Below are 12,850 nucleotides of genomic sequence, written 5' to 3'. Positions count from 1 at the left end.
CTATGGTGAAAACAGACTTTCAAAAGAACTTCCTGAAGCTGGGAATACTGCATTTCAGTAGAGATGTAAGCCTTGCATTCAGGTGCGCTTTGCTCAGCTGCAGAGCTAGGACCGTTTCCTACATGTCTTTCTCTCTCTCTCTCTCTCTCTCTCTCTCTCTCTCTCTCTCTCTCTCTCTCTCTGTGTGTGTGTGTGTGTGAGAGAGAGAGAGCGAGAGCGCGCTGAATACTTGGAAGCCCCTGTCAAGTGTCACTCTTCTGCTAGGGCACAGCTGCAGGCACTGAGAGCTTGGAGGAGGTTGATGAAGAGGTGTAGACCACAGCTCTCAAGCACAGTCTCCCTGAGGAGCCCTCATCCCCAGGGCACCACCAAGGATGGAGCAGGAATGCAGGCACAGGGACCATGGCATCCATCATTCTGCTCCTCCCACCTTCTCATTATTTTTGTTTTGTTTTGATTGGAAAGCGAATCTAGAAGTGAGGTGTAAAGCACAGAGGCTGACTCTGCCGCTATCATGCTGGCTGGAGGCAGAATGCAAACCCAGCAAGTGCTGACCCAGTGTTTCTACCTGCTGCTGTGGCATTAGTGGTAGTTGTGCTGCTGCTGCTGCTGCTGCTGGCAGCCGTGGCTGATGTTGACAATGGGGTGAAGAGGAAACGCTGAACAGTGCCATTCGGCATGGCGGCTTGCATGAGCTGCTGCCCAGGGCCTGGAAGGACCGTCATCCCCTGAGGTATCAACTGCAACTGGCCAGTAGTCTGCCCTTGCCCTTGAATCACTACAGTTAATCCTTGGTTGCCGCCCTGTGGGAAAAGCAAATGGAAATGCAGTGTTCAAATCAACAAATCTGTAAAGCACCCTTACCTGCAAGAAACCTAGGGGGAAATCTCACTCCTGCTTCCCAAGTTGGGAATAGAGAGCTACCATATTCAGGTCAAAACTCTAATTTCAATCAACCAATTAACTAGTTAACTAAACTTTCTGAATTTGGTTCTCACTGGTATCCAGGATAACCTGGAACTCACCAACACCTGAGCCATCACACCTTTTCCAAGCATCTTTACATGTAGTCTCATTCCAAGTTTACAAAGCAAGACTCAGGCTTAGCAGAGCAAATCTTACCATACTCCTAATCATTCCTTCTCGCAAGCTCAGAAGCAGCAAGGCGCAACGAGGTATGGTGGCCCACATATTAAGCCCCTGCCTCAAAAACACAAGGGCTGGGACAGTGTCTCTGCAGCAGAGAACCAGTCTGCCATCCTCATGGCCCTAAACTCAATCCTCAGAACCACAAAAAGACAAAGAGTGAACAGATGTTCTGTGGTTTGAGTTTGTTCTTGCATATTATGAACATGTCAAACATCCTATGCACTCTGTTAACTGCTCCAAACCAGCGGAATGAGGGATCTTCACTGGGAAGGCACGCTACCACCAAACTCTATCTGTTTCTTCACGGTTCAGAAACAGAATGTGAGACACAAGAGTCAGGGAAAGCACTAATGTCTAGGACTTATGAAAATGGGAAACAGAAGCCAAGGGTTCTACATGTACAGGTACTTCTGTTTAAAACCTAGTGGTCAGGCAAGCACAGGGTGGGGAAGCATAGACAGCTCTGCATGCTACAAGTCTGCACAGGCTCCATAAGTTCTGGCTTCCTTCCTACAGTATATTTTCCCTAAAAAATACATATTCTGTGCATAGCTAAATCTATATCAATGCCACATTTGAGTATTAGTTACAAAACAATGCCGTGAGGACCGTCCTGTGCCCAAGAATGTGCTATGCTCTGGCTGCATTCTTTTCCCTAGAGGAAAGGGAAAGGAAAGGGCTCTCCTTACGGTTGAAATATTCTCTTTAGACTATTACTACCTTTAGAACTATTACAATATGCTTTGTTTTGCCAGTTTCTGAATCCTATACACATGTAACCATACTTTATGTACTTGTTTTAAAATCCTGACTGTGGGGCTAGAGAGATTAGTGGTTAAGAGCACTGGATGATCGTCCAGAGGTCATGGGTTCAATTCCCATCTGTAATGGGATCTGATGCCCTTTTCTGGTATGTCTGAAGACAGCTACAGTGTATACATAAATGTATACATAAATAAAAGTTAAAAAAATAAAATAGAGAGTAACAAAAAAATCCAGACAGCAGCATTTTAATTGTGAGCCCCTTCTGTAAAGCTGTATTTAGCTCACTTCCATCCTGTAGTAATTACCACACAGACATTCGGGGGCTCTAAGTTACCGATTCTTACAAACCTACTGCTGTGCCTGCTCCAGTGCACACTGTCACTCACAGCAACAGGTTACACGCCAATCCCTAATGCACACTTCATCCCGCATAGCATCAAGGTTGCTAGAAATGGCTTAAATGACGTGGTTACTCTTTTGCTAGATATGCAAGAGCCTTCCCCATGAAGGTAATTCCTCCTTCAGATGAACATTCAGTTTAGACCAATCTCTTAGGTAGATTATATATATAATAATATAGATTATATATATATATATATATATATATATATATATATATATATATATATGTATTTATATATGTGTATTATATATAATATGTATGTATGTATGTATGTATGTATGTATATATCTTTATATATATACACACAATAAAGATTTCCTTCAAGGCCCAGTGGGATTTTCTGAGTTTTGAACACTTAAATTTCTTCCCTCTTCTTCAAGCTAACTTATCTTTTTGCTCCTGGCTTCTTCCTTTTCATGGATGTGTTTACATGTGCACTTGGCTGGAATCTGAATGAATGGCCTCATGCATGCAGGCAAATTCTCCACCACTGAGCTATATATGTTCCCAGCCTTGGACTTATCTTTTGTTGTGTTTTGTCCTTCTTGGGAAAGGGCCTGGCACAGCCCAGGCTGGCTTTGAACTTGCTACCTTTCTACTTCCTAAGTGCTGGGATTATGGGCACATGCCCGCACACATGATTTACGCAGTGATTCAGGTTTAACCCAGAGCTCCATGGCGCTACCCGCCTGTACTAGAGAACAATAGCAGCCCTCTATCAAACAAGGTGGCAGGCAGGGACTGGAACCTGAGGTTCTCACCTGAATTCCATGTGTAGGTAACCCCCTCCAGACACATGCACACTAGATTTCTTTTTTTGTTTGTTTTTTCGAGACAGGGTTTCTCTGTGTAACCCTGGCTGTCCTGGAACTCAGTCTATAAACCAGGCTGGCCTCGAGCTCAGAAATCCACCTTCCTCTGCCTCCCAAGGGCTAGGATTAAAGGCATGCGCCATCACGCTAGATTTTTTTTTTTTTAAATGCAGATCAACAAAAGATAAGTCCAAGGCTGGAAACATATATAGCTCAGTGGTGGAAAATTTTCCACCACTGAGCTATATGCCATGTGTGAGGCCATGTGTGAGGCTGTTCGTTCAGATTCCAGCTAAGTGCACGTGTAAACACATCCATGAAAAGGAAGAAGCCAGGAGCAAAAAGATAAGTGAGCTTGAAGAAGAGGGAAGAAATTTAAGTGTTCAAAACTCAGAAAATCTCACTGGATCTTGAAGGAAATCTTTATTGTATAATATATATATATATATATATATATATATATATATATATATATATATATATAATATTGTACTATATTATTATATATATAAAATCTACCTAAGAGATTGGTCTAAACTGAATGTTCATCTGAAGGAGGAATTACCTTCGTGGGAAATAAAAAGCCACAGTGCATTTTGAGGACACTGAACTGACCGCTTGTATCATTCCATATTGTTGGCTAGACTTTTCCTACCAAAACCCTAAGTTCCCAACATTCTCTTCCTATAAAAACTGCCCACAACATTTTGGAAATGGAAAGGCTTATCCCTTTCATAGTACAACATCTAACCCAAGGAGACTAAGAGCTGGACATTATGCTGTCCATGACAAGTTCAGCTCTAAGAGGCAGCCATCTCTTCTCTCTGTAGTTTTAGATTTTCTACATGTGTGGGCGTTTGCCTGAATGCACGTCTGTCCTCCATGCACAGGTCTGGCGTACATGCTATCAGAATGGGGCTTTGACAGGCTGCTGTGGGTGCTGGAACCTCAACCTGGATCCTCAGCAGGGGCAGCCAGGACTTCAGCCCCTGAGCCATCTTCTCAGCCCCACCAGCCATTTCTTAAAGTAGGTATACTTCAAATTTTACCTAAGGTCAACATCAGCAAAAATAAGGCTCCTTCTCAAGATTCAGGCTAAGTCACTTACGTGGCCCTGCGTCAGCTGCGTGAGCTGCGCCATGGTGAGCTTCACCTGCCCTTGCTGAGGGCGAGGGCTATGGGGGGCCGGAGGCTGCAGAGTCCCCGTGGCTCCTGGAGTTACGCTCTTTTGCACAGGTGCTGAAGAAGCTGTAGTTGGAGCAGAGATGGCAGTGGACACAGGCTGCCCTCGGATGATCTGAGTCACCACTTGTTGGGGTGCACCTGCACAAACAACAAGACAGCCCCATCACTCTCACACTGCTAGCATATGGAAGACAGTTTGACACTCTGGATGAACGTAGCTCACATCAATCTTCAAATAAACATTTGGATGTCGATAAACCAAGATGAGTTCAAACATAGGACCACAGCTAGACCACAGTTAAAGTTAAACAGAGACAGTGTGGCTCATGCCTATAATCACAGCACTCAGGAGGCAGAGCAGGCAGATCTCTGTGAATTCAAGGCCACCTTGGTCAACACAGTGAGTTCTAGGGCAGTTGGAGCTACACAGAGAAACTCTGTCTCAAATTTCTTTTTATCTTTTTCTTTTTTTCTAAAAAAAAAAAATATATATATTTATTTATTTGTTTGTTTGTTTGTTTGTTTATTATATGTGGGTAAGCTGTAGCTGTCTTCAGAGACTCCAGAAGAGGGCATCAGATCTTGTTACGGATGGTTGTGAGCCACCATGTGGTTGCTGGGATTTGAACTCAGGACCTTTGGAAGAGCAGTTAGTGCTCTTACCCGCTGAGCCCCTCTTTCTTTTTAAAAAAGACTTATTTATATTATGTACGTAAGTACATTCTAGCTGTCTTCAGACATGCCAGAAGAGGGCATCAGATTCCATTACAGATGGTTGTGAGCCACCATGTGGGTGCTTGGAATTGAACTCAGGACCTCTGGAAGAGCAGTCAGGACTCTTAATCTCTGAGGCATCTCTCCAGCCGAGACCCTGTCTTGAAACAAAATGCATTCTTTTGGATGTAAATTCTCTAACTGTAATGTCTTTTGGGCTGCATGCATTTGTGTGTTTTCTTGGGAACAATGTTCTTAAGGTGGTCGTCTCAGGAGACGATATAATAGCTGTAAAGGTTTTGCATTATTGCCCTTATGCCCATCTGTTCACTCCAGATGACCCACAAGACTCACTGTGAGAGCTTCAGGGGCTCAGGACCATGGCCTGTGGACTATAGCTTGGGAATTTACCATTTTAGCACAATACTGATAATTGGCGGACATAGAAAAGAGAGGAGTCCTGGCGGTGCAGGGACAGCCCCGTGGCTAAGAAGACAGCTCCTCTTGTAGAAGGTCTTAGTTCAATGCCCAGCTCCCCCGTGGTGGCTCACAACTGTACACACCTCCAACTCCAGCCATGCACATGATGCAGAACCATTTATTCAATGAAAGCACTCATACAAGTAAAATGAAATAAACCTAATAAGAGTCTGGCTCTGGTCAGTTACATGAGCACGCATGTTCTCTTTGAAATACCACTAAACTGCACATTTAAGGCATGTGTCCTTAACTTGATGAGCCATCTCTGTTTTTGGATTTTCCCTCAATCTTTTTATCTTCAACTCATTTTCCCCCTTGGTGCCAGGCCCCAGTCCATCTTTGATTTTATTGTGGTGGTCTGAAGCAGCTTACATTAACTGTGACTGACTTAGGGCCTGGCTCTGCCTTTGTAACGTACATGACAAGAGCTTGCTCTTCTCTTTAATGCGTGAATGCTTTGCTTACATTTATTAGTGGTTGAATTTACTCGCTCTGCTAGTTAACTGGAATTTATTTTGTCTTTTTTTCTCAGGGGAGAGAACACACAGTATCTATCTGTGACCCCACCTCACCATGCACATGGACTCATTCAAATCGGTATTCTCTCACACAGAGAGGCTTGCCACAGCTTCCTAGCTGTGTTGTCCGAGCTGAAGCAGTCTCACCGCATGCGCAAGAAAGTACCTGGCTGCACCACCACTGGCGTTCGAATGATTGTCTTTCCCAGTGCCGGCTGCTGGAGTGGTGTTCTAATCACGGTCATGCCAGGGCGAATCTGAGGCCCTGTGATCACCTGTTCATGAACAAAGGGCAAGGAATTAAAACCACCTCAGCAGGGCGGTGGCACTCATTTTTAATGCCAGCACTCGGGAGGCAGAGGCAGGCAGATCTCTGAGTTCCAGGCCAGCCTGGTTTACAGAGTGAGTTCCAGGATAGTGAGGGCTAAATAGAGAAACCCTGTCTTAAAAGACCAAAAAACAAAACAAAACAAAACAACAATGATAACAAAAAAATTAAATCTGCTTGAAAATTAGAACTCCAGGATTTCTCTCTTATAGTAATGGCTGTCCTGAAACTCCCAAAGATCCACTTGCCTTTTGAAATTGCATTCAGTGTTGGGATAAAGGTGGAATTTTGAAGACAGAAACTTAAGAGGTTGAGTCCTAGAACCTGGAGACTGTAGTAAGTAAACAAAAACCCAGTATCCTGGTTTAAAAAGCAGCAACAGGCACATTATACTTCAGTTTTATAATTAGAGCCAGAACATTTGGACTTTTTCCATGAAACTAGTACCAAAGAAATGCTTATCTAATGCACGCACATCGCAGCTGAAATACAGTGTATTTCAATGTTTCTTTCTTGATCAGAAAGAACACAGGTGACCTAAAAGTACAGCTGAGAGAGAACGGCTTGCCGCGGAAAGGGCTCTGAATGTCTGCGTGAGAGAGTGCAGCACATTCCTCTGCTGGCTGATAAGTCCCACACAATCTTCTCAAGGAAATATTGGCAAATAACAGTTACTTACTAACAATACCAATATGCAACTAAACCAATGCCAAAATTAATACATCATGTATCCTTTGAGTTCATTAAAAATATAAAAGAATATATGTGTGTGTGTATCCATCCATCCATATCGGCACTTCATCACAGATTAAGTCGTAGTTAAGGAAGAAGAGCTGAACTGATAGAGGAAGAGGATCCAGGAATGTCAAATGTTACCCTGACATCGACATTTCTCAACAGACAAATCCTGTTGTAAATGGAGAATGCTAACCTGTGATGTGGTAGTGGTTCCTGCAGAGGCTGAGGTACTGGGCCTAATGGTGACAGTTGCAGTCCTGGGCTGGAATGAAGTGAAGGTTTGCTGGCTTGGACCTGTGGTCGATGGAATGATTCCCAGGACCTTCTGCTGTACCTGGACCACGCCTTAAATAGAAACAAAGACATGAACCACTACCCTTCAAGGAAAGGCATTAGGTGCTGCTGGTGTCTGAGGAGGAACTACGTGTGGTGGGTTGCAGAGTGGGCTACACAGAATGTGACACCTGACGACTGAAACCAGTGAGGAGGAGATGGAGGATGGCGACAGCATGATCTGGCGAAGGTGAACTCAAACTCTGCGCGGTTGCTTCCCTTACCTCCTTGTGTTGCCGGCACATTTACAGCGACAATCTTGCTGTTTGCAGGAAGTGGCAGTTTGGTAATTACTTTTCCTGCCATACTGACGGGACTGCCTGTAATTTGGAACGTCTGACCTGTGCTGGCAATGGCGGAGGCAGAGGTGGCAGCTGTGCTGGTAGCTAATGGGGTATAAGACATTTAATAAGCTTTAGATTTTAAATAACCAGCAGCGACGTGACGCCTAGGACGGGCACCAGTGCATGAACTGCGCTCATTCTGTGGTTTAGAAGGCACTCTGCTGCGTGCACTGGCTATGTGGGTCCTGATAGTGAGGGCTGCAGAGGAGCCACAAGGAGCAGCTGCGACAAAGACTGTGCAGCCGTCTGCCTGCGCCTGCGCGCGCGGCAGCACCACTCTGTCAGCAAATGAAGGTTAGAAATGCTTTCCCCCGCAGAATACAAGCAATGCTCCGCTCATTCACCCCGCTCTACCTGAACTGGACTGGCCTTGCTTCACCCACGTGGCAAAGGTTTGATGGAAGTTCTTGTTTTGCTGGAATGTGACTGTGGCGGGAGAGCCAACTTTTGTGGCCAGCACCATCTTCGTGCCAGGGGTGACCGAGCCACTTAAGGGAGCCACCATCACCTTCTGAGCTGGAGAGACCGTGCTGCTTGTGCTGTTTGCTGGGGATGTGGTAGACGCCGCAATGACTGCAGGCTTCTGCTGCTCCAAACGTTTCTGAAAGTCAAAGAGAGGAAATGTGAACTCCAGTTCTCCATGGCAAACCCCATGCAGCAGGATTTCCCAGATGTCGAACTTCCAAAAGGAAAACATGCCTGTCGAAATTTACCCCAAATCCTCCATGAAGGCTCTAATCCCAGTATCTACATCATTATAAATTGATCATAAATAAGAAATTTAAATGATGAAAATGTTCTATCCAGTATCCAGTATTCAGAGTGAGAAGGGTACGGGAAATCTTAGTGGAGACAGGACACCTGTGAGCAGGAAGAAAGGCGCGGCCTGACAGCGCTACACGCTTAGATTATTGAGCCATAAACATCGTGAGGGTAGTTTTTATTATCACTATTCAGGTCAGCAAACTTGTCATTAAGCTAAATGGAAAACTTGAAGTAGTTCTGCTACTTTGTTACTGTTATTTATTATAGTCAGGGTCTCACTTTGTAGCCCAAGTCGGCCTGGAACTAACACCATGTGGTCTTAAACTTGGAGCAATCCTGCTTCAGCCTCCTTAGTACTGGGAATACTGCATGTACTCTGTAATTAAAAGGTAGTTTAAATGCTTTCTACAGAAAGGGAAAACCTCATCACCAGACAGACACCAGCTTACTAGGGACACCACTCAGTTGGTGGAGTGCCTGCCTGGCAAGCACAAGGCCCTGGGGTCATTACTCTGCACTGTAAAAAAATGAAAATGAAAATAAATAAAAATACAGGGTCAAACTGGGTGTGGTCGACACATGAGTAATCCCAACTCTGGGATCAGCCTAAGTTTTAGAGTAGGATCAACTCTAAAAACCAGGCCTGGCCCCGTGGTACATGCCTTTAATCCCATACTGTGATGCAGAGGGAGGGCAGCTCTATGTACAGAGCTCTGGGACAGCCAGGACTAGACAAAGAGCCACCATCTCGAACCAAATCAAACAGGTAGAAAAGACACCGTGCATGTTTTAAATAAAGACTGCTGGAATTTACCCACAGTGGTCTATAAGCTCCAGCACAGGCTTCTACACGGGAAGCACTGGAGAAGACTGGGGCCTGGGCAGTGCATCTCATTTAGCAATATTTGTAACCAAATCAGTTAGCTGGCTTTGTAAATGCTAAACATGAAGAAACTCAGGCTCAGACAGACAAGCTATGCAAGGGGCCCAAGGACACAGCACCGGCCCACAATGGAGCTGGGATTAAGCCCATTTATATCCACTCAAAAGTATGAGGCAGGAGGATTGCCTTGGATCTGAGCTGAGGATGCCTGAGTGACAGAGCACCACTGTGCCTCAAGACCACTAACAAGAGCTGGCCATGGTGGCTCATGTCTGTAACTGAAGACATGAGAGACAGAGGCAGGAGGACTACCATGAGAGTGAGGCCAGCTTGAGCTACCCACTGCGGTGTGGGAGAGCCTGAGCTACTGTGAGACCCTGTCCAGACTCTACTGCATCACCGCTCTCTCCTGGACTGCTTCTGCAGCCTGCCCATACACTTGAACAGAACTTGAAGGATTGCTTATCAATGCTTAGTTCTCAAAAGAAAAGCAGCTTTGTTCTGTGTACTTAGAACCATCATCTGATCCAATTAGTTCAAAGGAAAACAGAGGCAAAGAAATAGAATGTATAATTAGTGTATTTCACTAGGAGAAAATGCATTGAAAATGTGAAGAGCTACTTGAAAACAAATTAAGAAGTGCTGCGTTGAGCTGTGTTGAAGAGAGGACAAACCACCCATAAAAGGGGAGGGCAGAACAACTAGCCAGTTGCTATAGGATCAGATGCTTATGCTTTTCTGTACGTTTCCACAGTTGAATTCAGCACATCATCCAATAGTACTATTTCCCCAAATTTCAAGTGAATAGACAGATACATAGTAAACTGAAAGACACATCAGAGTTTATAAAACCTTAAAGCCTAAAATGTCAGTGTTTTTAAAATACATGCAGCTGGGGCTGGAGAGCTGCTTAGTCCAGGGCCTCTCTCAAAGGGACCAGGGCTTGTTCCTAGCACCTGCATAGTGGTGCAGTCATCAGTAACTCCAGTTCCAGGCATCTGACACCCTCTTCTGGACATCATCCATACCAAGAATGCACCACGGTGCTCAGACATATGCAGGAGAAACAACCATACCCATGAAATAAAAAATAAATATGTCAACAGTTCTGTCCTTAAAAGCCCTCGCTATTTTATCTATGTTCTCTAGATTTACTCTTTCAGGAGGACCAAGCACTGCCCTCCGATTTGTGGATACAGTGCACTGGTCCCCATACAGTACAGGATGTTGAAAAACCAGCAAACGAGTTTGTGACCATTGATTCCAACCAACTCAGAGCTTTGGCGAAGCTTACTTCTTCACAGGCTGCACTGGAGCTCAGCAGGAAAAGATTCTTTTTAGAAACTACTCAGGGAACTGGAACAGCAGTCATGAGGAGGACTCAACTGCCTGCAACAGTATGCTTGGTTTGTAGAACTGCAGGTTCATGTATTACTGAGATATTTTCAAGAATGAAACATGAGGCATGCTTTAATATCCCATGTGTATCCCATGTGAATACACAGTCCCTGGGCTTTTCGTGCCCCTGAATGTGCTGCACTGCCTCTCCCGAAAGCCCGCCGGCCGACCACTGACCTTGGTCTGCTGCTCCGCTGCCTGAGCCTTTTCCTTCTCTACTCTGTAGGGAAGAGGACAACTTATTAGAAACTGTTTACAAATAAAATCTGGTTAACTGGATATCACACAGAGGCATGGACTATTTCTCCTTTAAATGAATGTTTAAGATACTTTAAAAATAACAAATATATAATACTAACACACTAACAAGGCTTAAATCAACTAAGCAGAGTTATCATATACAATTAAAGGGTAGAGGGAAACTAATTAGATGGATGCAGAAGCTACACTGTGACAAGGTGTTAACTGTTACCTCTCAGCAAAAGCCCTGATCTCCCAGAGCTCCAGCTCCTCTTCTGCCACCCAGCTTTCAATGATAACAGGGCCCGTTTGCTTGGGTGTCTCTGGTCTCTTTGGCCGCAGTGCACTTGATCGAAGGCCTTTCCGCTGAGGTGTGGGTGTTTCTTAGTGAAAGAAATCACAATGTTTTCAGCAATATTGTGTCTATGGCATTCTTCTGACAACTATCTTATGAGGCATGGTGGTTGGCAAACAACATCTTTTAACTTGAGATGCACTGTTACATAGCCCAGGATGTCACCACCAGCCAAATTTTTCCCTTTAAAGTGCCAGATATTGGCAAATCCTTGAGACTACACAGGCCAGACGGTCTACACTGCAAATCTGGACCAAAGTGCCTGCAGCAGGAGCGATTAAGAGCACTGACTGGCTGCTCAAAAACCAGGGGACCCAGGTTTCAGGCAGCTCACAACTGTGACCTCAGTTTCAGAGATCTGAACAGACATACATGCAGGTAAAACACCAATGCTCATAAAATAAAGATAATCAAATCATTTAAAAAAAAAAAAGAATCAATGGAAAAAGAAACCATGTCTGAGCTCCACGTTGCCATGCTCCATCAAACTGCCTGTGAAAGCGGACAGTGGCTGCGGCTCCTGGGATGTGGCTTCCTAACCCTCGTGAACGCCCGCGAGCCTCACACAGCCTTCCTCTGTCTGGAACTCTGTTCCATATCCTCTCTGCACACATGACTAAGAGCAATTCACTGTTGAGTCTCTAACACCAATAAAATTTCTGCCAAAGATTTAGCATGTTGTCATTTTTCTAGCTGGCATTGGGGAAGAGAAGAGAGTAGCAGATCCCTGGCTATGACCCTCTCCAGGGGCCCCGGGGAAGCTGCTTCCTTGCTTCACAAGGAAGCATGGCCAGTAACCACGCGGGTGCTGGGAACTGAACCCAGGTCCTCAGCAAGAACACTAAGCGTTCTTAACTGCTGAGCCATCTCTCCAGCTCTTAGTATGTCTGTTTTTTGAAACAAGTCTCACTCTGTAGGCCAGACCAGCCTAGGATTCACAGCAATCTCTTGTCCTGGTGGTTGATCTTTATGTTCCTTACTATAGGAGCAGTCTGCAGTGTCAGGTAGGCAGCCAGACCGCAGTCAACAGAGCCCATGGCCAGTAGCCCAGCCATGGTGCATTTTCTTCCATTTCTTACCTTTGGGGGCTTCTGGAACGCCAATGGGGCAAATGATCTTCCTGATACAGTACTCAGAACGAATGCCGTAAGGGCCCACATCACGCCTCTTAATGATCTCTGTGGTTGTGATTTCAGTCTCAGACGTTTCTGTGGGAATATGATTTATACACTGTTAATAAGCACCCGAGGTCTGAGGATGTTAGGGAGATGTAGAGTTTGGTGCTTCTTTAACGACGTGAGTCTGCAATGACCGTTTGGGTCACCTGGGTCATGAGTGACCACAGGTCGCTGCCTCAGTAGAGCAGGTGAGTGAGCATCTTTGGTTCTCCGGTGGGTTACATCACGTGAGGGCTCTCTCTCACTGTGCTGCTCAGGCAGG

General features: G+C 45.1%; 1 protein-coding gene across 1 annotated transcript in view; it reads right to left on the bottom strand.

The window, feature by feature from the left end:
* The window catches only part of Bptf (bromodomain PHD finger transcription factor), a 96,421-nt gene that overhangs the window by 16,604 nt on the left and 66,967 nt on the right, over positions 1–12,850 (bottom strand). Inside the window, 8 exon segments of the mRNA XM_052195905.1 lie at positions 569–803; positions 4,238–4,452; positions 6,193–6,301; positions 7,286–7,437; positions 8,124–8,370; positions 10,993–11,035; positions 11,288–11,438; positions 12,490–12,618. Coding sequence (XP_052051865.1) covers positions 569–803; positions 4,238–4,452; positions 6,193–6,301; positions 7,286–7,437; positions 8,124–8,370; positions 10,993–11,035; positions 11,288–11,438; positions 12,490–12,618 — 1,281 coding nt within the window.

The sequence above is a fragment of the Apodemus sylvaticus genome, chromosome 10 (genome assembly GCF_947179515.1).
Source record: "Apodemus sylvaticus chromosome 10, mApoSyl1.1, whole genome shotgun sequence".
NCBI classification, from domain to species: Eukaryota; Metazoa; Chordata; class Mammalia; order Rodentia; family Muridae; genus Apodemus; species Apodemus sylvaticus.
Note: the sequence above shows the minus strand (reverse complement) of the source record. Positions and strands in the feature narration are given on the sequence as shown.